Source organism: Rhipicephalus sanguineus, chromosome 4, assembly GCF_013339695.2.
Source record: "Rhipicephalus sanguineus isolate Rsan-2018 chromosome 4, BIME_Rsan_1.4, whole genome shotgun sequence".
Taxonomy (NCBI): Eukaryota; Metazoa; Arthropoda; class Arachnida; order Ixodida; family Ixodidae; genus Rhipicephalus; species Rhipicephalus sanguineus.
The window spans coordinates 127,609,143-127,636,078 of NC_051179.1; the positions used below are offsets into that span (position 1 = coordinate 127,609,143).

General features: G+C 49.6%; 1 protein-coding gene across 5 annotated transcripts in view; it reads right to left on the reverse strand.

Moving 5' to 3' along the window:
• Positions 1-9: 9 nt before the first annotated feature.
• The window catches only part of LOC119390655 (gastrula zinc finger protein XlCGF57.1), a 200,867-nt gene continuing 173,940 nt past the window's right edge, over positions 10-26,936 (reverse strand). For 3 of the 5 annotated variants that reach the window (XM_037658273.2, XM_049415130.1, XM_049415131.1), the window contains one exon: positions 10-1,215. In XM_037658273.2, coding sequence (XP_037514201.1) covers positions 860-1,215 — 356 coding nt within the window. In that variant the 3' untranslated portion in view covers positions 10-859. Of the gene's footprint in view, positions 1,216-17,746; positions 17,970-18,047; positions 18,126-26,936 lie in introns of all 5 variants that reach the window. The other 2 variants (XM_049415129.1, XM_037658274.2) reach the window with 2 other exon arrangements.

Here is a 26,936-nt window from a genome sequence, read left to right on the forward strand (position 1 = left end):
AAACTCCTCTCTCGGCCACACCTCTCGTTTAAGAAAAGCCCATAGGCCCGTCACATTCATGGCTTCTCATTTTTATGATGGCGGGAAATGTGGTCTATGAGGCGGCGTTTTCGTGGAAAGGATGCATTGCAGTGGGCACAGAAGGGACGCTATCCCATGTGAGTGCGGAGGTGTCTGTCGAGGCCCTTTTTCTGCTTAAAGGATGCATCGCAATGGACACAGGAGAAGGGACGTTCGTCTGTGTGAGTGCGTATGTGCACCACGAGGCTCCCTTTCCGCGAAAAGGACGCATCGCAGTGAACACATGAAAACGGACGCTCTCCTGTGTGAGAGCGCATGTGCTGAACGAGGTAGTATTTAGTCACAAACGATGCACTGCAGTGGACACAGGAAAAGCAACGCTCTCCTGTGTGACTGCGGACGTGTCTCTCGAGGACCTTTTGCTGCTTAAAGGATGCATTGCAATGGACGCAGGAAAACGGACGCTCTTCTGTGTGGGTCTGTATGTGCGTCACGAGGCTCCCTTTGCGCGAAAAGGATGCATCGCAGTGAACACAGGAGAAAGGACGCTCTCCTGAGTGAGAGCGCATAGTGCTGAACGAGGTTGTATTTAGTCGCAAACGATGCATTGCATTCGACACAGGAAAAGCATCCCTCTCCTGTGTGCATGCGGACGTGTCTCAAGAGGCTCTTTTTCTGCTTAAAGGATGCATTGCAGTGGACACAGGAGAATAGGGGTTGTGGTGTGTGAATGCGCATGTGCGTCACGAGGTCGGCTTTCATCACAAACGATGCAATGCAGCTGGCACAGGTGAAGGGACGCTCTCCCGTGTGCTTGCGGATGTGCCTCACGAGGTTGCTATTTCTGCACAAAGGTTGCACTGCAGTGCACACAGGAAAAGGGGTGCTCTCCTGTGTGCGTGCGGATGTGTCTCACGAGGTGGGATTTTGTCGAAAAGCATGCATTGCAGTGGACACAGGAATAGGGACGCTCTCCTGTGTGAGTGCGCATGTGATCCGCCAGTTTCGAGGGTCGAGTGAATGCAGCGGGGCACATGTGGCACTGAAAGGGGAGCTCGCCCATATGTTTCTGAAGGTGTCTGTTCATCGTTGACTTGTCCAGGGTCACATAGGTGCACTGCTGGCAGGAATGGAGTCGACCTCGAACAGACGCCAAAGAAGAAGACTGCTCCGGGGACGCAAAGGACAAGGAACCTGCAAATCCACCGAGAGCACACAAAGGTGATGCAAATTATATGTCATACACTATATGGAACTATAATGCTGCAGCAGGCAATACACAATGGTTGTTCATCATGTAAGTGCAGTAGATGATCACCTTGTCTCAATCAAACCAAAGCAACTGTTATGCAACAGTACACCGACCCAGTACATTGGCATCAAAATATCTTGCAGCATATAAGTGCTATGCTATAGTACATGCGAACACCAGGTGCCAAAAAAAAGCTGATTTAAATGTCATTCCGATGCTATATCTAAAGAGGCAAATTTGTTTGAATACGCGCCAATAAACACATTAAAGTCTCGACTTTTGTTTGCATAAAAATATCCACAAAACACTGCACAGCAAAAGGACCATTTCGTATTCTCACGCATGAAGCATATGAAATAAAGTATGAGTGAAAGACATATATCAATCAAACTGAAAAAGAAAAGAATAATGAAAAAATATGAGAGAGATAACATTGGCACCACGCTTTCTGGTGTTGAGAACTACAAGTCGATCAAGTGTCCATTAGATAAGGCACTGTTTCTTTATTTAACGCGACAGTTTACACATTTCCCACTGTCTGTATCCTAGCTGCTTCAATGAAAGCGTAATGATACCACAGAATGCAATGTCACTTATTCACCAGATGATGCCTGAGTCACTTACACACTCCCTTACGGATCATTATTTACATCTTGCAATGTCAAATCAAAGTGCTACCACAGAGCATTGCGTCAACTTATCTGCAAAACCGTTTCTTCAGCACAGACAATATGTAAAATAGAACCATGTATTATTAATTACGTAGTCTGAACGAGCGCTTTGCGAGACAAGCACAATTTCTTCACGCTGATGATTGAGACTTGCATGTTGTAGTGATATGCATTATTTTCTTCCCTGTTTCCATGGGCTAGAAGTGCAAAAAGTCAACAGTCAGTTCCATAGGTTTCAATAGCCAATGCAATGTAGCAGTCTAGAAATGGTCACATCACCATCACAATCCCAAGTTTATAATGGATTAGGCTGCAACATGGTAAATGATTTCAAAATGGTAAATGATTTCGAAGAACAGCCTGCTGCAATGTCGTTTTGGCAATATTCAAGGCATGCAACTTTTTGGTTGATAATTAGGGCGAATATAAACTTGTGCAACAGCTCACATACCACTGTTAAAGCGAGCACAAACAACACAGTACACCCACACATACTTTACCCTTGACACCACTCCGGCTTGAACGTTAGAAATTCCTTAATCGATTACATTTCCTTAGCATTCTATTGAGTGATTACATTTGTTTTACTTATTTCACACAACTGGCTATCTGTTTCAAAACACAGGAGCCATGCCACTGCATTTTCGCCCACAACCAAAGACGCCGCAGCCGACAGCGGAATTTCTGCGAAACGAGCTCTTTAACACTATCGCGCTAATATCCAGCGAAGGGACGTCCGCAGACACTACGAGGTTTACTGCGTTCTTTACGAAAAGAAATCCAGAAGTATGCTGGGGCGCAGTGCTGGCGGTAATGCGTTACAAATACGCCGTTACCGGTAACGCTTTACATTTTCGGTAATTTAGTAACGCACTAGTTACCATTTCTTAACTGTAACGGGTAATGTACTTACGATGAGTGGTGAAGGGTTCCAGAAATTTCAAACACGAGCACAAGAAAGGAAACGCACAGGACAACGCTTCCTTTCTTGTGCTCGTGTTTGAAATTGCTGGAACCCTTCACCACTCATCATGTACCAACTGGCCCAGCAAACCTCACTCTTAAACGTACTTACGCTAACATTTTTCGGTCACATGAGGTATCGCGTTACTAGCCACTTTTTATTCCAATTATCCTGGAAGTCTTACACAAAGCTCCTTCGTCTCGTAGGCGCCTCATTCCCAGAGCTATCCTTATGACGCAGCTGCGGACTGCTGTCGGCCTGATAGCTGTTGACAATACGATTATCATCTAAGGCGTCCGTTGAGCGCCTATTTACCGTAGCTGCGGACGTGTTAACCAAAAAAAAAAAAAATGCCCCCACCTCCCCGAAGGGAATCGTGAGGAAATGCGAATGCATTTCTTGCGCCGAGAGAGAGTACCGTTGCCGTCAGACATTCGCATTCACCGACTTCTGCCATCGCCTTGAGAGGCGCCCAGCCAGCGAACGGTCGAGAGTGAGGCGCGAGCGGACGGGAGAGTGGGGCGCCAGCGTTCTCGGCTCGGCGTTGGCGTTTCACAGCGGCGTCTCGAGCACACATTTCCGGATGTTCTTGAGAGGCGCCCAGCCAGCGAACGGTACAGAGTGAGGCGCGAGCGGACGGGAGAGTGGGGCGCAGGGAAGAGAGAGAGCGAACGGCGAGAGAAGGAACGGCGAAGCACTGCACCTACCCCCTCCTACACTCTCTCGCACCACATGCTCCGGTTGCTAGGGGCGAGGGTAAGCGCGCGCGCCCGCAGCTGTTGCTATGGGAGATGGCGCCGCGGACAACGCCGGATGCCTGACATAGCCCGACTAAGAAATGCATTCGCATTTAAAAGCAAGGCATGCTGTCCGACGAGAAATAGAGCTGTTGCTTCAATTTTACAAGTTGTAGTTGCCAGCAAGTTGTCCCTGCAATACTATACATGGCATACACCTACGTCACTTGACGTCACTGCTCGGAGCGAGTCGGCCATATTGGCGAATAGCGGTTAGACCTTGTTCAGCGCTGCCTTGTAGCATCTGCGAGTTTCTTCCTCCACTATGGTTATATGCGCAGTTGTATGCAGCTCTAATCGTATCGACAGCTGCGGAAGAAAACAGCAGCCCAGTAGAATGCGCTTCTTTCAAATACCAAAGGTTATTAAGGCCAATGCGAGCGCACTAATAAAATGCTCAGCGCGTCGGAGGACCTGGCTGGCGCGCATAGGGCGTGCGAATTTGGACGAAGAAAACCCCAACGTTCGTGCGTGTGGTGCACGCTTCGTAGCATGCAAGCGAAGAAGATAGGAGGTATGAAGGCACTAATTAACGCGGATGCTCTTGTGTTCGGAGGAGAGCCGTCCGCGTTTGTTGGACGAGACGAATCTAGCCTGGGCGCCGCCGTCTATACGACTCGGCTACAGCTGCAAGCATAGGCGTGCGCCCGCGGGGGGGGGGGGGGGGGGGGGCAGAAGGGGCGGCCGGGAGGGCGCAAGGTCAGCCCTATGCATACACTGAAATAATAGAGACGGGGGAGCTGCGAATAGGGGGGGGGGGGGCGTGCGTGATATCAGCGGCACGCAATGACATAATAGGAGGGGGGGGGGGGCGCTGCGACGGACGTCCGCAGGCTTCCCGAAGGGGAACCCTGCGCACGCCTATGGCTGCAAGCATGCAGGCTCTGCGCGACATGGCCCGCGGAAAAGCGGCGTCACAAAAAGGGGCAAGCGGAGGCCGAAAGGCGCCGAGCACAAGCGGATGCCTGTTGATGAAGCTGAATGCGGCTCACTCTCGATGACTTTCCGTTGCAGTGACTAGACCCTCAGTACTACGTTCACACAGACGTACTATTCTCGGCGACAACTTATCTTGGCATTGGAGCGAAGGCTACGGAGGCGGGTCTCCCTTTCCGGAGGTGCATTGAGGTACGGGGGCGGAGTCACTTTTCTTTTTGTTGTTGTTCGTTTCCTGACGTCACTTCCGTTTTTTCTTTTTTTTGCGTGGAGTGGCTGTATGTTTTCTGAAGTCATTATTTTTGTTTTTTGTTTTTTTGCGCGGGTAGGAAGGACAACACTGCAGAGCATGGACCCGACTAACCTGACAGCGCCGACAGGCTGACACGATGTTCTCTGCTGACACGGGCACATTTGATCGCTGCATCAGGGTCGGCTGCATGGTTTAATCGTTTAATCGCGATTTGGCTAACCTCAGAGCCAAACTCGATCCGTGTCGGCCCTGATTGCGATCAAGTGTCCGTACGACACCGGTATATGACACGGTGTGAAAGCAAGCTTGACGGCTCGCACAAGTTCGAGCCATCGTGGTGACCGCTGTTATGACGGTGGATACGCAGGTCGTTGAAGGCACACGGAATATTTCCAAGGTTATTGTCGTGATCGACTTGAACATAAGCCTCCTGTGTTCCCGAAGAATCTGACCTGGAAAGTGGACTCGCTTGAGCGCTGGCCAGACGTCAGCTGAGTTCAATACCGAACTGTCGACCGCATCCTGGATACGTTGGCTGTCGATCGCGATCAAAAGTGTCCGTGCGACACCGGTATTATGGCACGGTGTGAAAGCAAGCTCGACGGCACGCAGAAGTTCGAGCCATCGTGGTGTCGGCTGTTATGACGGTGGCAGTGATATCTTTCTCTATGGCGATACAATGATACACGGTTTGTTGCTTTTGTTCCTGCAACATTGCTCGATTTATTATTCGTGCGCCTGCGACGCGCGAGTAAAGATTGGATACGACATACGGCCAGCCCACGGGCCACCAAGTAGCTGTTTGGTACTGGAACGACGGCCAACGTAATAATCCAGGATGCGGTCGACATTAGACGCGTCCTCATTAAAGTATTAACATATTTAGCGCGCATTAACTAATGCTCCACTCACCCATCCAACTCGTTCAGCAGTTTTAATTCCAGAGTTCGTTACTGAACTCAGCCCACGTCTGGCCAGCGCTCAAGCGAGTCCAGTTTCCAGGTCAGATTCTTCGGGAACACAGGAGGCTTATGTTCAAGTCGATCACGACAATGACCTTGGAAATATTACGTGCGCCTTCAACGACCTGCGTATCCACCGTCATAACAGCGGTCACCACGATGGCTCGAACTTCTGCGAGCCGTCAAGCTTGCTTTCATACCGTGTCATATACCGGTGTCGTACAAACACTTTTGATCGCGACCAGGGCCGACACGGATCGAGTTTGGCTCTGAGGTTAGCCAAATCGCGATTAAAGGTCTCTGCACAGTGTTGTTCCTACCCGCGCAAAAAGAAAAAAAAGACTTTTGAAAACATGCAGCCGCTCCTGGCCGCTCTACGCGAAAAAGAAGAAAAAAAAGGAAACGGAAATGACGTCAGGAAACGAACAACAACAAAAAAGAAAAGTGACTCCGCCCCCGTACCTCAGTGCACCTCCGAAAAGGGAGACCCTACGGAGGCGGGGCATCCGCACATTTGTGTTACTACGCAAGTAGTCCGGCATCTTGCAGCCGATTTCAGTTCCAGTTTCGGTTTCGCTTGCTCGCATCGCTGGAGCGTTTAGCAACACGTCCACATGCAGAATGAGAACATCAGTGTGCGTAGATGCATCTACCTACTGTACTGTATATTGTCACAGGGTTGTTACGTTGACGAAGGCAGCAGTGGGCGTGTCGAAGATGAAATTCTTTATTTGGCCGAACTTGTGGGCGGGAAACGAGTCAGTCAGAGCGTCGTCCGTCTATAATTATGACAGTGGTGAAGCGTGTCGGCTTTTATACATGTTCTAGCGAATGTTCCAGGGTTATCGCTGGTGGCCACGTAATCTCTAGACTATTCGCGTACCGCGCGCAATCTTCATGGAAAGATCTAAAACAATCGTGACCCTTCTAGAACATCGCATCGCGGTCTGCGCGGAGCATTCCAAACAGTCTTTGCGGGTGAAGCCCGAAGACAACAAAATAAGACACATGGGAATATGATGAACGCCGCCAAGCGCACACCGCAGCCTGAATACGGTGTTTGCTCGATTGTAACGCGATCACGATCGTAACGCGAGGGGCGACTTTAGTAGCAATAATTTGGAGAAAAAGCTCGCATTGTATTCGAATAAATACGGAATGCAAGTACCATGATGCCGCTGAATTGGGTTGAGATTTAAGGAGAGCTCACGCTTAATTAAAAAGAGACTGACGCAGAATATTTTATCAAGCTTCGCTGGTCACACACCTTCATAGAGCGTAGTTTCTCGGCCGTAGGTATTTCATTGCGCATGAAGTAGCTGTGCACTTTGCGCCGCAATGCTGCCAACGCAAACGTGTAATAGCGCAGCAGCCGCGTCTTGCCGGTGATGCGCTTCTCAGTTTGGCCCGAGAAATTCAATTTCTTGCGCTTCGGGGAGGCAAGTTGGGCCCGCAGAGCTTCAGCCTTGATACGCTTAACTGTTCACTCACTCACTCCGGTGAGCTCGGCGACAGTCCAGCACACTGCATTTGCAGACAAGTCACGCTGACGGCGCCTCACTCCAGCGATGACATTGCAGATAACTTGCGTGGTCTGGTTTGATAGCCACTTTCTGTCACATTTAGAGTACAGCTTCTTCGGAGAACGAAACGGCGAGTTTGCGGCCGCACACGGTTCAGGCCAGCGGTTCAAGCGGCATCGCAGACGCCATGTTTACTGACTCTGAGAGAGCAGGCGTGAGGAAAATGTGGTGCAGGCGTGAGGAAAACGTGGTGCTGTCCAAAAATAAAGACAGAAACAAACTTGAAGTTTAGAATAACATTTTTTCACGAATGGCTTGCCATACTCGTTCTCTTTTTATAATAAAGAAATCTTTATTTATTCGTGCTAGGTAACTTTTCGAATTAGAAAATAAATATAGGTACTATTTCCTGACGCGCGCGCATGCAGGCACTTTGGCTCTGTAGCTTCCACAGTGGAGCCAAGAAAAGTTGTCGCCGAGTATACCTCCCTCTATGTTTATGACAAAACGGACAGCAAAGGGGCCGTGCGATGGAAAAACGCGCTGCCGCGTGAGCGCTCTCGGAGGAGAAGCAAGAGCAAACATCAGCATTTCTTGATTTAGCAGCGTTCGTGCATCGCTGTTTGATAACTTGGCGCTGGCGAATGGGTGACACGAAGCTACAAGCCATCACATGCTACTCTACAGTAAACATTAGGTGGCTATATTATTGCTTAAGTCAGGCACGCTTGTGCAAAGTTTTCTAATTAAATCAGTAGTTCAGCTAAAATCGAAGGTTCGGTTAGATGTTTTATGCGAAACATAAAAATGAGGTTTAATAAATTATTATTCTGGTTCTTGCCGCTTTTTTTGTAGGTAACGTATAGGCGGTAACGCGTTCCTTTTTCGTTAACGTAACGAGTAACGTTTTTAGTTACATTTTTTCGGTAATGCATACAACACTGCTGGGGAGCTGGCATTTCAGCAGCGGTTGCAAATATGTGAACAGATTAACGGAACAACAACTTCAAGCAAACCGTGGGGTATCATGAGATCCCTTCTGGGCCGGCGCAAGACATCTGATAGCGCAGCATGTGTTGCACTGAAGGAAGATATCACCAGTGCAGAACTCTCAGAAAAACCAGCAGACATCTTTTTTCCACACACAAATGTTGCCATGCAAAAAACCCATGTCAGGGATGATGCCCGAGCGGGAGAAGACTCTTCAAAGCAACTTTTCACGGTCACCGACATCGAAGACGCCTTAGGTAGAACGAACACACGTGGTGCGCCAGGCGCTGACGGAATACCAGGCGCTACGGGAGCGCCTGGTATAGCGTCGACGGTAGCGAGGACTTGCCGCCAGGAAACGCGGCAAGCCATCCGATATACAAAGTTCTGGCGCGTATTTTTTCCGTTCAGTATGTAGTGCTCCACACACCAGTCAAGGCGCAACACACCAGCCAAGGCGCAAGTCATCTATGGCTGCGACAGCACCTAGGAAACTGTCATGAATGAATGCGACCTACGCCACTTGCTCTGCGAAGGCCACAGATCAGCAAACAACTCCATCACAACATGGTTCAAATCCATTCACTGTTCAATTATTTTTTTCTGCCTTCCCTTGAATGTCAGCTGTTTTCCTTTACGATGTACAGAAGGAACTTCGACTGTTTATTCACAACAAACACTTCTACAGCCAGCACAGAAGAGGAGAGGAACCTTCATCTGTGCTGGCTGCTCACATTCCTCTACTGCAGTCACCCCTAATAATCACAGCTATGCTGAATGTTGAAAGGATCCTCTTCGAATACGGGAAGCGCAAGGTACGGTTCCCACACTCTTAAAAAAAAAGTTAGGAAAAAGCTTGTAACCACGAACAAATAGTAACAGCAGCTGTTACTAGCTTTCTTGGACCTTTACTAACGTTTTGCTACCTTTTTACTACCTACGTTAGCAGACACTTAAAAGTTGCAACGGTTACTACCTCTTGCGTACAGTTACTAACTTTTTGCCATGCACCTGTTAAACGAACTTGTTAAACGAATCTTAGAAGTTATTATTACGAGCTTTTTACAACCTATTCACTAGCACGGGGATCCATTCAAGTTCATGGAGGCGATATTAGTAAGCTTAGTACCCTTCTTGGGTCTTGTACACTAGGCCATGTTGAGACGATATTACGCAAAATAGACATAACATATTGATTGTCTTAATGTGCTTGATTAAAAGTCTTACGCTACGTTACCTCCTGCACCTAATAAAATTGTACGCTATATAAATATAGGCGCATAATTTAAACTATTTATCCTAAAGCCTAGCTGCTCACCGGCACCAGCTGCGTACCCCAAAGGTAGGGCTATATATACTCCTGGAAACACTTTTGAATTACACGTGTCGCGTAGCCTTGTCGTTGTGTGTGTGTGTGTGTGTGCTGTTCTGATTCATGACATGCTGTGCATAATTACTTAATGATATATCGCAATGTTGATGCTCACGAATCTGACCGTTATAAAAACAAAAGACAAAAGGATCACGGTTACTAATGCTTTTTTGGTAGTAACCGTTACTACCTATTTTACTGGTTAGCAACGAAAAGGGTAGTAACCGCTACTAAGTGCCTTTGTAACGGCGAGGGTTGTAACGGTTACTAACCTCCCCGTTACTAACCGCACTTACAACAGGGTAGTAACATATGTGACAAGTAGTTAGTAAGCCGAAGTTAGTAAGTACTACAACCTTTTTTTAAAGAGTGCAGTGCCTGTAGCAGCTCACCAGTTTTTGTGACGGAGAGTTGTCCTGTGCTAGCACTCGTTAGTGTGAATGTTCGAGTAGTAAGGGAGCACGGCTCAGCGTCATTGTCGAAAGAGGAGACAGGAGTGACAGAAGCTAGAGAAAAGAAGAATGAACCTTCTCGATAAATGAGTACCCACAACACCAAGCTAATGGCCACTTTCTCTGCCCATTAGAAAAACGACGGTACCGGGAATAGAACCCAACACCTTCGATAAGCTCGCCTCTTTATTCTGCTTTCTCTTCAACTACTGCTGTTCCCTCGCACAAGTTGGTGTCATTCTCGCACGCGAGTGGCCGAACTAAGCATCTTTCCTAACCTTAAATTGACACTAAAGGCAACTTACAGCTCGGTACGCGATAGTACGTGCACATCGGTAGCGCACATCAATTACTGTAGCGCCTAGCAAGAAGCTCACCGCAGGATGCAAAATCACTCTTCTGGAGGAGATCAACCTTACAGGGAAAATGGATATTTTTCAGCGGATTGACGTCCTTCAGTTTTCAAGTCTATTCCGAAACCGAACAAGTCACCGAACTGTTTCAGTTATTTGAGAGCGGTTCATGTCACGTCATTACTCTGCAAGCTTATCAAAAGCACGGTCAATACAAGGTTAGTATGGTGGTTAGAAGAAGACAGCCTTCTACCGAACACCCAACACAGATTCAGACTTGTTCTTTCCAATCAAGACATTATGCTTCGCCTAATGGAGAACGTGGACACCTCGCTTTTATGCCGTCGTATAGTCGCTGGAGTACAGAGGTCCAAACGACCGCAGAAAGTCCTCTTCTTGTATAAATTATGCAAGCTGCACAAGAAACGGACATCAAGGGCAATATGTACAACTTTTATGCCGCGTTTCTGGAATGCAAAACGCTTCAGGTTCAAGGTGGCGACGAGCGCAGCTCTTATTTTCACAACCGCCTTAGCCTTCTGCAGATAGCCGTAATCTCCCCTAGGCCATTCAATCTTGTCCTCAAGCCTATTTTCCTCTAAGACTGGAAGAAATCGAACGCATTGGGAATGTTATACTCATGCTGAAGATGTGACGCTATAGGGACTATACGAAAGGTGCGTTCCCAGGAAAACAATAGGAGTCTATGCAAATCAAGCTAACTAGCATCGGTGACTTCACCAGAGATATTGGTCTCACACTGGCGCCAGAAAAGACCGACTTTCTTGTCATCCATGGGGGCAAAAGGTAAAAGGCAATCGACGAAGAAAAAAAACGCCAGGCCTGCGCGGAAAGTGCAGCACAGTCACAGCGAAAGCTGGAAGAGCGGCATTTCTAGAGCCCGTTATAAACTCTCCTGTGGCTACTAATACAGGTACATTAGCAACGTACCCACTACGCCACAAAGCGCAATTTTTGGGAAGTTGGGAAGCACGAGCACGACATTATTCGTTGTTCTGCGGAGAAGCGAGGTACCATATGTAAGCGATTATGCGCAGTTTGTTGATGCGGCGGTTGATGACGATGAATAATTATGGTTGCGCCATTTGTAATGGGTTGGAAGCTTTAAACGACCCACTAGTTACGTAATGCATATTGTGTGACGCCCGGTCGTTTGGGCTTCCTTGGCAACCAACAGAAGTGCGCTTGCGAGGAACCCACTACGCTATAAATCGTAATTTTTGTGTAGTAGGGCAGTAGGCACTGTGCCATTTTTCGTCATTCTACAGGCAGCGTGGTACCTGCTAAACGCATGTAAGGCATTATGCACACTTTGTTGATGCTGTGCGTGATGACGATGAAGAATTATGGCAGAGCTCTTTGTAATGGGTTGGAAGCATTCAGCAACCTACTCGTTGCGCAATTCGCATTGTGTGACGCCTGGTTACAGAATTCGCGTTGTGCGACGCGTTGCGCGACGCTTGGTGCTTATTTTACTCTCTACCACGCTATATTGCATATGCTAAGGTGGTTCCTTCCCGACATGAAGTCTGTATAGGACCTTTTTGCAAAGCAGTTCCAAGCACCGGAATGGCTCAGAGGTTGAATACTGGGCTCCCACGCAGAGGGCCCAGGTTCGAACCTCCTTCCATCCTGGAGTTTTTTTCTTATTTCGTTTTTTTTCTTATTTCGAGCGATACTGGTTACGGACACCGGCGGCGGCGGCGGCGGCGGACAACTACGGCGCCAAAAACGGCCGGTGAAATGATCTCATAACAGCTTTCGCTGTAAAAGGAAAGCACGAACATAAAGTATCGTTGAACCTCCGCCCCCCCCCCCCCCCCCCCCCCCGGAAAAAATTTCTGGCTACGCCCCTGCTCTTCGGTAGCCAGGAAACGTACGCTATCTTTGCGTATCCTATTCTAAACTAGGCAGTTTTAGAACAGGGTACGCGTTCTTTGCGTACACACGCTTTGTCAGTCCTTATTAGAATAGCGTACGCAAAGATAGCATTCGTTGCGGTCGCCCGCTAATTCCGTCACCTTACGGGGATCCGCAAGAGGATTTCGTACGACGCATGCGCAGTGGCGGCCAACGCTCACGTAAAGCTTTTCGTACGCTATTCTAAACTCCCTAGTGTCAATGCAGCGAGGTGTCTCGGTCCGGAAGAGGACTTCACGATTTTTCAGGGTCCGAAAGAGGATATATCGTATGACTATGACGCATGCACGCGCATTGGCGACAGAGGCCGCTGCGAATGCGTCATACGCATGCGCGCTGTCTTAATTGTCTAATTATGTGTAAAAATGGTCTAATTTGAGCTTAGCGTTAGCGTGATAGCTGGAATTAAGGAAATTTTGCTACCGTGTCGCAAATGTTCGTTGAGGATAGCGCGTTTCAGTATAGCGGGATAGCGTTTGCGTGCCTAAGCACTGACTGGGTCGTCACCAAAGTATGTATGGGCTAAAAGAATGCAAAAGAAAAAAAAAAAACCAGAAATGCTCGCCTGTATCGCTGCATACAGCACTATTCCTACTTTTTTTGGCAATAATAAATGTGTAGCGGCATTTTCATCACCGCTCACGATCATCATCACCATTTTACCACATACGCGCCGCGCCTCTCGCGCAGCTAATGCTCATAGCTCGAGGCGCGAGCAGTAGAACGTGCTCACGCTCCTGGGGGCTGGACGCCGACAGCCGCTGCCGCTCTGCTTGTACCAGGGCCTTCGAATAAAGTGGCGAGACTTCGGCACGGCCACGTCGGCCGCCTTCACGTCTCCCTCTCGCTACAATTGGTGACCCGGAGAACACGCCCTTCGCCGAGCGGCCCGCTGCCATGCTTCCGCAACTCTGCCCTCCAGTTCCACCGTTTCACCCGTCCTACCCACGAGCGTGGTTCTGGCAGCTCGACGCCTGCCTCGCGGTGAATGGCGTCACCGCGCAGCTACTGATGCACGACATCCTGCTTGACGCCCTCCCGGCTGAGCTGCGTCATCTGTCCGCCGCGTCGTCCTCCAGCCCGCAGCCATATGACGACCTCTGCGCTGCGGTGCTGGCCCGCTACGGCGAGACGTACCGCCCGCTACCGGGGACCCGTGAGTTCCGGGTTTCCCCTCCGTCAACGCGAGCAGTACCACCCGGCCCGCAGCCCTCCCATGACCGCGACCTACCTTCCCCGGCTACGTCTCTATCCACCTCTCGTCCGGCCACCAGCGCAGTGGTTCCCGCGCCGGACGACCCGCCCGACGATGTTCAGGATCCCACGCCCGAGGTTCCCGCGCCCGAAGACGTTGCTGCTGCCATCGACCAGTTCGCCACGAGCCGCGTTTCTTCGACGCCCTCGGCCGACGATCCATCAGGCATGCCCGCCATCCGCCCGTCGTCCCTGTCCTCGCCGGCTCGCGACACGTCCCTGACCTCGGCTTCCACGCTGGCTACCTTGCCGCCCGAACTGGAAGCTGACACGGACAACCTCTCTCCCGCTGTTCGCCCCTCGCTCACGGAGGTTTCGCCGTCGACGGTACCCGAACACGACCTTTCACCGACTTCTAAGCTCTGCGCCTCTTGTCAGCAGCGACCAGCGTCGCCCTCGACGTCTACCGCAGCAGAAGTTCGTGCCCCTTACCAACTTCGGCCGCACTTGCGCGACGCCGCTACTATGACGGAAGCGCCTGAGGACGACATGCCTGCTGGTTCGCCAATGGCAGAGCAAGCCGCACATGTGACGCCTGCCACGTCGACCGGCTTCCAGCATCCTGATCAGCGCACGAGCCCTCCTGTGCCACCTGCAGAGGGTGCTTCAACGCGCACAGGTGCATCATCCGAGCCTGCAGCGACTACGCCTGCTCGGTGTCACCGCAGATTTGCTCCTGAGCCCTTGACACAGGACGCCGCCCACCTGACATGTGGCCACTGTGCAGGCGCGCTGTGCCGACATCCGCGTCAGCGCTGTGCCCGCACAGGAAAGACCCATCGCAGCAGCTACTCGCCGATGGTTGCTCATCGTGGCTTCACTGCGCCATTTCGCACTGTTTCGCGCACATCGCCCGCACCGGCCCTTGTGCACCCGCCCTCAACTCCATCTGCCAGCCCCGCTCACTTGCGCCAACCGGTCCGCTACCGAAAGGCCCCTTCATGTCGTCGTGGGATCCGCCTGGGCACGACACCAGCGTACTTTCGCCTAGTTCCCCGCCCTCTACGCTTCTCCCAGAGCCGCCCGCCAGAGACCCAAGGGTTCCCGATAGTCCTTCACCGTTGACGACCTGGACTGCCCACGGACATTCTGTCTCGCGTCACCAGCCTTGTATATACGCCCCCATAGTTTTTCATTTCGGCTTCATTTCTGCGGGGGGGAGTAATCTGTAGCGGCATCTTCATCACCGCTCACGATCATCATCACCATTTTACCACATACGCGCCGCGCCTCTCGCGCAGCTAATGCTCATAGCTCGAGGCGCGAGCAGTAGAACGTGCTCACGCTCCTGGGGGCTGGACGCCGACAGCCGCTGCCGCTCTGCTTGTACCAGGGCCTTCGAATAAAGTGGCGAGACTTCGGCACGGCCACGCCGGCCGCCTTCACGTCTCCCTCTCGCTACAAATGTGTGGCGACACAGTGCGCACAAACCGGCGCAGCCTCCGCCTCGTCACTATCTGGGCCGGCGTGACACGGATGCATGCTACACCACGAGATGTGGGATGCGGAGTCGGTGAAGGACGGATCCCAACATAAAACAAAACGATGTTTATTAACGTAGTAGCAGCAGCAGGGCAAGCATGCCGATGCTGCGCTTCGGAAGGTTAGCGAAACAAAACATGAAATCAAGCTTGGTAGCTTGGGTTATATAGCCAGCAGTGGTGACGTAAGCCTCCGACGAAACTGCGTGGCGCTGTCTTTTATCGGAAGCGTGTTGCAGCAAGTAGCTGTGTCACGCCGGGCTAATCAGTGACACAGCTACTTGCTGCAACACGCGTAGCATGCATCCGTGTCACGCCGGCCCAGATAGTGACGAGGCGGAGGCTGCGCCGGTTTGTGCGCACTGTGTCGCCACAAATGTATATACGAACCACATACTGAAAGCGAAAATTTATATGTTTCAGATTTGTTTACACAGATCTTGTTTGGCTTACGAACGTTCGAAATGGTAAGCTATACCTCAAAAACTGGAGAGTGCTGATTGTTGCGATTAGTGATGACCACGTGCAGGCTTTGTGCTGTATCTTTACATGTTGTTCTCTCGGTTTTATCAACCCACTGTTATTGTATAAAAGGCATGTGTGATCGCAAATAAAACCATTAGTTGCAAGTTAGTGCTGTGTGTGCGCGTCCCTCTTCTCTGTCCCTGTCGTGGTGCGCTACGCCATATGCATTATGATTCCGAACTAACTATCCCGGCAACGTGCCTTAGCAATTCTCTGGGCTCTTCCGGCGTATTGTCCTTAAATCCTGGTACAGCTTAGAACAAAATGTTCTGATTTTACAGGCACAGCAACGCAAATTCCCTGAAGAATAACGACTAGCTCGTGCCATGCTATCCGCACCGTCGAAACCACAGGAACACATATTGCGCAAAGAACAACAAGAAATTGAAACACACAGCGACTGGTACTATCTCGGGAATGTAACAGCCCAAGCAAAACATTACACCGGTGTAGCGATCTCTTCGCAGTATCCAACACCTTTGACATACCTCCTCTCGTCCCCTAAAGCGCCGACACCCCTCTTCGCCTTTAGCAGTTTGACGCGATAGCGATATCCGCACGCACGCACATATTCACACACACACACACACACACACACACCACACACACACACACACACACACACACACACACACACAGTATATATAGCGCTCGTCGAATGGCTGCCGCAGCGCTATAGTTAACCTGCCGAGAGGGGCTGAGCCCCTACTTAAATGTCGAGGAGGGGGCACTAAGCCCTAACCCTGGTGGCCTAGAGACCTTAGACGTTGACGTCTACAGCCCCTGCAACACTGAGGCGGACCTGAAACACCTCATCTGAGACTGCTCGCTGAACTCGGACCCTAGACAATGCCTTAATCGCCCTGAATGGCAACCGTCTTCTTTCCAGGACCGCATAAAACACGGGCGAAGCATCGCCGCGGCCGCCTACTAGCTATGACGGTCGCTGCACGAGTGCCTGAATGAACCCGAGGCTCCAGCCACTGGCACCAGTCCTCATCTAGGGTGTGACAGCCAGAGTAGCAGCTGGCAAAACGCACATTATTAATTGTTCCTTCTCAGTTGACTGAGTCCCCCCCCCCCCCTATTTATTTTTGCTCCCTCATCCCAACGCGGATCATTCAACGCCGTTCTCCAAGAGGGAAAACGTAAATAAAGACGTGTTAACAACAAGGCTGTTGCTTGCAGAGCCGTATATTAAAGGGAATATACGGCTCTCGTTGCTTGGGTTACGTCCAGACGTAACTGTAGTCACCGCTATCGTTACGTCCAGATTAAAGTCCCTAGAGTTTTCCCTGTTGAAGAGCAGGGATAAATCTAGGGACTTTAGTCCAGATGTGGTTTTCCACAAACGTGAGTACATTATTCTCGTGTTGCTCAGTGAAGGCCCTCCGCGCCCGAAGGGCGCGGAAAACTAATCGTGGCTTCGCCCTCGCTTCGCCCTCGCTTCGCCCTCGCTTCGCAGGGTCTCCTTCACGCGCTACTGGCCGCTGTCGCGGCCACGCGCTGTTTAGCCCGCGCGCCTGCCCCTTCGGAGCAGGCGGGGGCGCACGTAACCCACGAGCCGCGTGCCTTCTCTGGCAACAGACTTCTGCGACATAAAAAAAAAGAAAAAGAAAACCACCAGCAGCGAGGTTCGAACCAACGTCCTCGCAGCACCGAGCACGACACGTTAGCAGCTGCGCCACTGTGACCAATCGGTTCGGTAGGTTTAACGGGCTCTATTTGTATTGTCACGCTGGACGTAATTTTTAAAGACTCGTTATTCTTACGTCCAGACGTAACTGCACCGGCTCCTACCGTTACGTCTAGACGTAACGCTAGACACTGCCTAACAACAACCCCAACGCCGGCGTTTTGTAGAACGAAGTGAGATGGAATCATAAAGTGAGCTGGCAGCCTAACATGGTACAACATTCCAATTTACTGCTATATCATTCATTGCTTCGATCTTGCCGCAAAACACTTTCTTTATCTCGCGGCAAATGCGGAGACATACCTGAAGAAACAGCTTCAGGCTCTGTTTGTGTAGCACTTGTTGACAGAATTTTCTTTTCATCCGCTTGTGATGCTTCGTGGTGAATTAGTAGCCGCACTTGAACAGATTTATCGGTGACACGGCCCGGCTCACACGCTGGCCCTGATGACGTTTCTACAGCTTTTCCCGACTCACAAACCAGTCTCGGTGCTGCCTGATGTACTGGCTCTGCTGCGATGTCACCCTGAAATAAATCGGCTTGCGTTGTTGCGAGTGGTAACGCTAAAGATCATTGCCGAGAAAAAAATGAAAGCCCTCTTACATTATCTCTTTTGCTACAAAGACTTGGTTTTGGCGTGGGCCCGGTGGTTCCATCTTCAGAGAGCAGCGTTCCAAAAATCTGCAACAGGGTATGAAAAGATGGGTTACTGACACATACGCAACAAAACGGGTATGTATGGCAATTATTAAGATGAATACTTTTCAGACGTGTTTAAAAGGATATGCACCCTCTCCGAAACCACCACTGAAGCTTGTGCATTTTGGGTTAGGTTCATGCTTACGTTGTTCGACAATGTGTCGCACCGATTAACCAACAACTCAAAGAGGAGGAGGAGACGTTGAGGACAGAAAAATACGCTATTTATGCAACCCTAAATGGGAACACGTTTCGGCGTCTGCAGGTGAATGGGTAGAGGGAAATATAGATTGGAAGCGGAGAGTGGTGTCCATGGCCGAGGACGCGGTGGGCGGCTTCTGGCCGGCTGTCCAGTCCAGCGTCTCCCTCGAAGCGAAGAGCCGCATTGAAGACCTGGCTGTGACAGTGGGCGGGAAACACGAGGTCCCTCTGTGTACGCGGGTAGACCTTGGCGGCGAAGTGCGACGATCAAGGCGACTCGTTCAGCATGAAACGCGGGGCATACACACAAGAAATGTTCTAGTGTTTTATCTGCCCAGAATGCAGTGCAGGTAGGTGACGAGGCTATGCAAGGCGATGACGCCGAGCCGCAGGCCAGGAGCAGCCGATATGTAGAAGCAGGAGGAGGGACCTCTTGGAGAGAGCCCCGTCAGGCAGCCGGGTCGGTGGTTTCTGCCTGGCTACGTGCACGTCTGCGTGGCAACTGAGCAGTGGCCTCAAGGTGTTCCTCGAATAGTCAGAGGCGACCACAGCATAACAGACAGCTGCGGTGGTGTGATGCCCTTCTTTTGCCGGCGCGTCTGCCTGCTCATTTCCCTGGACTCCCATGTGAGATGGGACCGAAAGCAGGGAGACTTCGACGCCACCGGCAAGGAGGTAATGCAGCTCGGTGGTGATCACTTAGCCCCCAAACCTGCCTGTTCCGGTTTTACAAAAATGGGGACGAGCGGATGCTTTGCGCCGATCTTTTATGAGCCTCGCGTATCTGGTTTTCGCCACCGCTCGCCGCATGTGGCGCCACCAGTACACCTCACAGCGGCATCGCACGAGGTGGGTAGCCATACCGTTGCCGCCCACGCAAAGCACTCCAGAGAAAGCCGCTTCCTACATCTCAACACTTACGCGTCACCTAAACAACTTTCAAAGGAGATTCTGCGTGGATCTGCGGAGCTGTTTAATAGGGTTGGTAAAATCGATGAACGATTAATCGATTAAAGAAGCACCGTTAATTGAATTATCGTCATCGATTTCTGTCTTTCGAATAATCGAATTAATCAAATAAAGCTCTCCGATTAATCGATTACGGCAACACCCGTATCTTATCTTGAAAATCGGGTCGCTCTTCAGTTACATAAGCGATTCTTATGTTTCAAAAGGATAGACTGTTGGTAATTCGTATTTGTTCAAAATGCTGAGTCCTCTTCGCAGGACCTCTTCCTTTGTCCCTTTGTTTTCAGCGCTATGGCTTTATTGGATGAAAGCAGCAAGGCTGTACGTGAAAGCTCAACAGTGAAGTTTGTTGTTTTCTGCATATTTCAGACGTGCGAACGGATTGTCTTGCTGTTTAAGTAGCGATTTTCTTAGCCTGCAGTGTCAATAACAACTTTTTTGGGTACTTTAACTCTCAGGTCCGCCGTGCTGGATCAGTGGTTATGGCGCTCGGCTGGTGACCCGAAGGTCGCTGGTTCGAACCCGGCCGCGCCGTTCGCATTTCGATGGAGGGGAAATGGTAGAGGCCCGTGTTTTGTGCGATGTCAGTGCACGTTAAAGAACACCAGAAGGTCAGGATTGCCGGATACCTTCAGTTCGGCATCCCTCATCATCATATCGTGGTTTTGGGACGTAAAATCCCAAATTATTTACCTATAAGGTCTTAATTTTTTTCTTGTTTAACTGCACTATACAGTGGTCCAAGAAGTCCCACAATGTGATATGCGTTGTTTATTTCTTGACTGGTTCCTATTGCCGTTATATTTTACTCCTTAGCAAATAGACGATTACTGTTCACCAATGAATGAGAGACAATATATTAGAAGGCAGAGAAGGTGGCCTGAGCTACTACGCCCCGGCCTGCTGCACTGTGCTGGGGAAAACGCAACGGGTGAAAAATAGTGAAGTATGATGATGGGGCGAGAAAAAAGTGATCCGCGCGCGCGCGCGCGCGTGTTTGTGTGTGTGTGTGTGTGTGTGTGTGTGTGTGTGTGTGTGTGTGTGTGTGTGTGTGTGTGTGTGTGTGTGTGTGTGTGTTGCGATTTATTCACACTATATATATATATATATATATATATATATATATATATATATATATATATATATATATATATATATATATATATATATATATAAGCGATTTATTGGCGTTTCGGACCCGCGGCCGAAACGTCAATAAATCGCTGCGTACGCGCGTCTGTTCCACTGCGTATATTTACCCGGACCCAGAATCATCTTCTCTCTCTCTCTCTCTCTCTCTCTCTCTCTATATATATATATATATATATATATATATATATATGTAACGCAGGAGACATGATGGCTGTACCGCACCACACCGTTCTCGTGTGGTTCGTCACACGCTTCCCCCTCCCCCCGAGAGAGTCGTAGATGCAGGGGCGGATGATATCGTCTTAATCTGCCCACATGAACGATGTCAGTCTGGCGACCGAGTGGAGCCACGCTGCGGTCGATCTCGTAGTTAACAGTGGATATCTTGCGTATGATCGTATACGGTCCTTCCATTATTGCACTAAGTTTGCTGCGGTTTGGATGCCAGGGTGTTTCGTATAGAACGAAGTCTCCCACTTGAAGCTCCGATGGAATGAATTTCTTGTCGTATAAGCTTGTTTTTCTCGTGATATGCTAGTGAATTGCGGACCGCGTTTGCACGAGCGTCCTGCAGGTTTTCGACAACGTCGGAGAGGAGACAAGGGTACGATGGTGTGCCATGGTGTGCCATACATAAGAAAACAGGGTGGGTAGCCCGTGACCTCGTGAGGTGTTCTGTTGTATTCGTCGATAACGTCAGGGAGGAGACGCGTCCATGGTTTTCGGGGTTCGTCATTAATCTTGCAACGAAGGCGAGTTACGATAGACTGATTGGTGCGCTCATTTAGGCCATTACACTGCGGGCGTTGTGAGCTTGTAAAAAGCTGATGAATGTTGTTGTGCTTGAGGAACTGCTTGAATTGGCCGGCGGTGAATCCTGTGCCGCGGTCGGAAAGGAACTTCCGAGGCTTTCCAGCAGCGAAGATACTCTTCAGGCAAGAGATGTAGGCGTCGCAGGTCTCATTCTTGTGTGCAAAAGCCCACACATAACGGGTGGCATGATCAACGGCTAAGTGGATAAATCTTTTGGAGGAACCGTAGTTGGCAAAACCTCCGATAGTGTCCATGGCCAGAAGATCAAATGGTTGTTCCGCTGGTGGTAAAGACTCCAAGGAACCAAAGCGTTTGGTCTTCGGCTTCTTGCAGCGCTGGCAAGTATCGCAGTGTCGAATGTATTCGGAAACGTCGGTGACGATGTCAGGCCAATAGTATTGTGGAGAGAGAAGCCGCAATGTCTTCTTTACACCGACGTGACCGAAAGTGCCATGAGCTTTCTGGAGAAGAGAAGATCGGAGGGCAAAGGGGACGTAGACTTTTCGTATCCCTCTGCGCGTGACTATGGTCATTCCGTTCTCAATGGTATGCTTGCCGGGCGGTTTGTCGTGGGGATGCTCTCGCAGTTGTTCAACAGAGAGGAGTTGAATCATCGGGTTTCGCGACAGTGCGTCGGCTTCGATGTTGTCAATGCCCTTTTGGTGCTTGATGTTCACGTCGTACATGGAGAGCTTCAAGGACCATCGGAAGAGACGCCCTTGGGGATTTTTGATGTTTTTAAGCCACTGCAACGCCGCGTGGTCCGTGATCACAGTGAAAGGTTTCCCGTGTAGGTAACAGTGCCATTTATCAATGGCGTCAATAATTGCCAAGCATTCAAGTTCTGTGATGGCGTAATTGATTTCGTGTTTGAGTAGCTTGCGTGAATGGTATGCAATAGGATGCTCTCGACCTTCATCATCCGCTTGCTTCAAGACGGCGCCGATACCTTTGTTGGACGCATCGCAGTATAGCACGCAAGGTTTGGAGGCGTCGTAGATTTTAAGGATGGGCTCTTCTGTTACGCATTTCTTGAGCTGAGTGAAAGCCAGCTCACAGTCCGAATCCCACTTCCAGGTGGCGTCTTTGCTGAGCAGGCGTGTCAGTGGGTGAGCAATTTCACTGAAGCGGGCGATGTAGCGACGGTAAACATTCACAGTGCCGAGAAAACGCTGTAACTCTTTAGGGCGTGATGGTGTCGGAAACCGTAGGATTGCATCCACGTTGCTTTGTTTCGGAGTGACCGTGCCATTCGATACCCTGTGTCCCAGGTACTCAACGGAGGTTCGGGCGAATTGACATTTCTTCAATTTCAGCTTGACGAATTCGCTTTTGAAAGCTTTTAAAACGGCCTCTAGATGCTTCAGGTGGTCTGTGAACGTGTCGGAATAGACAACAATATCATCAAAGTAATTCGTGACGTGCGTCAAGCGGTGTTTTGTCAATATGGACTTGACAGCCCGTTCGAAAGTGGCTGGGGCGTTCCGTAGGCCAAAAGGCATGACAAGCCACTCGTAGTGACCGGTACGTGTGACAAATGCCGTTTTTCGAATGTCTTCGGGATGCATCTTCACGTGCCAGTAACCAGACGTTATGTCTAATGTCGAGAAATACGTAGATTTCCCGAGAGAATCGAGAACGTCGTCGATGCGAGGGATGGGTTGATAGTCGGGCACCGTCACTGCGTTTAGCTTGCGGTAATCGATGCAGAAACGCGTGCGTCCTTCCCCTTTTTTCTCTGCCAGAAGTGCCGGTGCAGCGTATGGTGACGTAGACAGTCGTATGACGCCTTGCGCAAGAAGGTCGTTGATCTGTCTGTCCATTTCAACGCTATCGGCTTCTGAGCATCGATAGGGAGCCCTGCGGATGGGAACATTGTTGGTGAGAAGAATGCGATGCGTTTCGCTGATGATGCACCCGATGTCTGTCTGTGACTTGGAAAAAATGTCGTCGTACTTATGGACAAGCTGCTTCAATGCGAACTGTTGAGTTTCATTTAGATGCACTAAATCGCAAACTTCAACTTCCTGCAAAGAAGCGTCTATATTAGCCGTGGCATGGTTTGGTGCACGAGGATGCAGGATGTCATTCTCTTGGCGTAGAGTCAGGGTGTCAAGGTCCAGGGACAAGTTAAAGAGACAGGCACTGTCCAAGCCAAGAAGTAAGTTGCTCTTCATGCCTTGTAGAACATGTGCCTGAATTTCCCTTGTGACTTTTCCTATCTGTATCATTAGATTGACGCGACCCAAAGTTTTGGTAGATGATGTGACTTGTTGAACTGAGATGCACGAATTCCTCATTATTTGTAGGTGAAGAGCCTCCAGCACTGCTTCGTTGATACAGGTGATCGTAGCTCCAGTATCAAGAGTAGCGCTGACAGGGTACCCGTTAATGAGTGCATCAAACTGAATTACATGAGCTTTGGGTCGCCCTCCTCGTTTCCCTGGTCGGTAGAGAGGGCGGAAATGCTTGCGCGTCGTGGGCATTCGTTGTGCCAGTGCATCTGTCGGGGTAAGCCATCCATTGCGCAGTGTCTGCATTCAGAAGTGGGTGTTCGTAACGGCGTGTTAGGTGGACGCTGACGGGCGCTGCCGCTTGCTGCGTTGATCTGCGTGTTTCGACTGGGAAGAGCGCGCTGTACTTTAACTCTCATGCAAAGTTGACTCTACGCGCAGCGCAGCTGAAAGCCACGTCGCTGGTGTAGACGGGTTAAGGCCAGCAAGAGCCATTTCCATATCGGCGGGAAGGCCGTCATTGAGCCCGGAAATAAGGTGTGCGTCCTTTAGGTCGGCAAGGCGTCCGAGACACGTTTTTTCGTTATAGTAGTCCTTCAGGCTCTGGCCTGGCCTCAGCCGACAATGAATGAATTGACGGAAAGGATCCGCTACGGCGCTTGTAAAGCGTTGCTTCATGCATTCAGATAAGCTGTCCCAAGACGCGTCAGTGTCGAACACCTCGGTGATGAACCAGCGGAAAGCCTCACCTTCAAGGTAATCGGAGAAGCGGCACAGCTTGTCTCGCTCCGTCCATGCAGCGGCCGCAGTCTTCACATCGAAGAGCCGGAGCCACTTGTCAAAGGGGACGTCCTCGGGTGCTCCAGAGAACTTCGGGATGTTGATGACTTTCTTGGATGTTGCCATGATGAAGGGCACGGTAGATCCTGTCGGCTAGTGTAACGCAGGAGGACATGATGGCTGTACGAAGATCCATGTTTATTAAACACTTCGTCTTCCTCTCTCACCACTACCGCACCACACCGTTCTCGTGTGGTTCGTCACACACATATATATATATATATATATATATATATATATATATATATATATATATATATATATATATATATATATTAGGACGTGGCTAGTAGCGTGAGGTCAAGGACGCTAATAATCATTCTTTATTATGCTATATACTAACGAGCCCAACTGTTCGCCTTATAGCGTATATACATATACCCTTTTCATGATTGTAAAGCTAGCTTTCCTGCGGTTCAGTTAGCCCCCTTTAATTGAAGTTAGTCCCTTCTGTTAACAGCGTGTTCAAGCGCAGTTTGCTTGCTCTATGACGCGGCAAATGTAGACTAAGCAGCTCTCTTGACATAAACATGCATAATAGACAAGCCCCAGCACGTGCAACTACGAACTCGTCTCCACTTGAAGCACAGCAGGTGCCGCCATTAGTTGGGCGATTATGCACGGCAAGGAAACGCACTCGTGGATTATGAAAATTGTCTAACAGACCATGGTCTAACAGACCAGCTTTCAGCTAACGCTTGCACTCCCATGTCAGCCAGCCTAACAGTTCCCCTCTTCTGCTGTGACGCGAAAGGAGGACAGTTCCGAAATACAATATGTTCTAATGAGAACTAACAGACAAGAAAGCCAAGGAAAGTATAGGGGATGTTATTTTGTAGTAAATATGATGTAAATGTGAAAGAAGTAAAGTGGACGAAAAGATAACTTACCGCGGCGTCTCTCATATTCATACCGTGGTTTTGGGATGTAAAACACCAGATAATAATAATGATCGGCACCGAAGGGAAAGAACAGCGTCGACTCGTCGCGCAGGCGGTCGAAATGCTCGGCCTATGAATTTGGCTGAATAAGTCTATTACTTCTAATAATAATAATAATTATTATTATTATTACAGTTGCGCGGCTGTACTCACGATTGAAGACGTGCGCGTAGCGCAGAGTTAAGGCCATGACGAGGTGGAACTTGTGCAGTACACTGGCGCAACTGCCAATCCTTCTAATCGGGAGGCAAAAACTTATGTCGCTCTACTTCCCGCAGATGCCTGTACCGATGGTCTGTTTGAGCTGTATGTATGTTGCTGTGCTGTGCAATCTCGTATGGGTAACCACAAAGAAAAGATCACGTCAATCCGCAATTATAGTATTTGCTTCCACAATATCTAACGGACAAACGGAGAAAAGATGCCGTCCCTACGAGTGCGAGCGTCTTATTTCGTCTTCCTTCCCGTCTCTCCTCTACCTTTATCGGTTTTTCCTCACCCTCTGCCACGCTGCATGTTGCCGGTGCGACTTTTCGACCAGTGTGGTCGCCGAAAGCGCCTCCGATTTCGGCGCGCTCGAGTAGGCACCCTTCGAGAAAATACGACCTGCTGCCGAATCGTCCATAGATGATGGCCACAGATCTTTCAATGCGTGACATTACCCAAAGACGACGGGCTCCCTGTGACCATTGGGCGAAAGTGCGAATTTTCACGAAGGCGCTAATGCCCACATGTGATCTCTAGCGCGTATGATAGAAGACTTCGGTGGAGATCAAACAGAAACAGTGCCTCTCAAATAATCATATATCCTTTTTAAAGCAACCATAAAAAATGACGATTAATCGATTAAAACGTGATATCGAAAGCGATTAATCGATGAAAGGCTAGATCGACGAACGATTAACGATTAATCGATTAAAAATTTTAATCGACCATCCCTACTGTTTAAGATGGAGGTAAGAAAACTCGGCGGGTATGCGCCACATAAAGCGGGTATGTGCCAAGTAGCTCCGAGAACGAACCCTGGCGGCGCGGCTGTCACAGCGATGTGACATCACGGCAAGGACTCGCTTGCTCCGCGGCCGAGAATCGCCTTTTTCTGCGCCCGCCGCGTACCTGCTCTTTCGCGATACGGTGGTGATTACTGCTCATTCTTGCGATGCAAATCTCCCAAGGTAGAAGGTGGAAGTTTACACTATTAGCGAAAGTTATGTAAGCTGTAGAAAGTTTCGATAATATAGCTTATAATAGGCAAATTCCCGTCTGAATGGAAGATTCACTTTGAAAATGGTGATGCAGGATAGCACCACATTCGTTGTTTTCCCTGCGTACTCCAAGACATCGGTGCTAAAAAAGTTTACGCTAATGGTTCCAACTTCACAACTTGGCGTAGATTCCGCGGTTAGAACATGTGTCCCGAAGAATTACAAATGAAATTAGGACGTTTTCAATTCACTAACTACATTGTGGTTTATCGTACAAGTTATGTCTGCCTTTGCCGATTATCTAGGTGATTTGACAGAATTGCGCTTTCTGCTATATGAGATTTTAGATTAATCTGTCTGTCATAAAGAACCACATATAATACACCCAGAACATCAAACAAAATAATACTGCCACACACATTCGGAAATGCTGAGGTG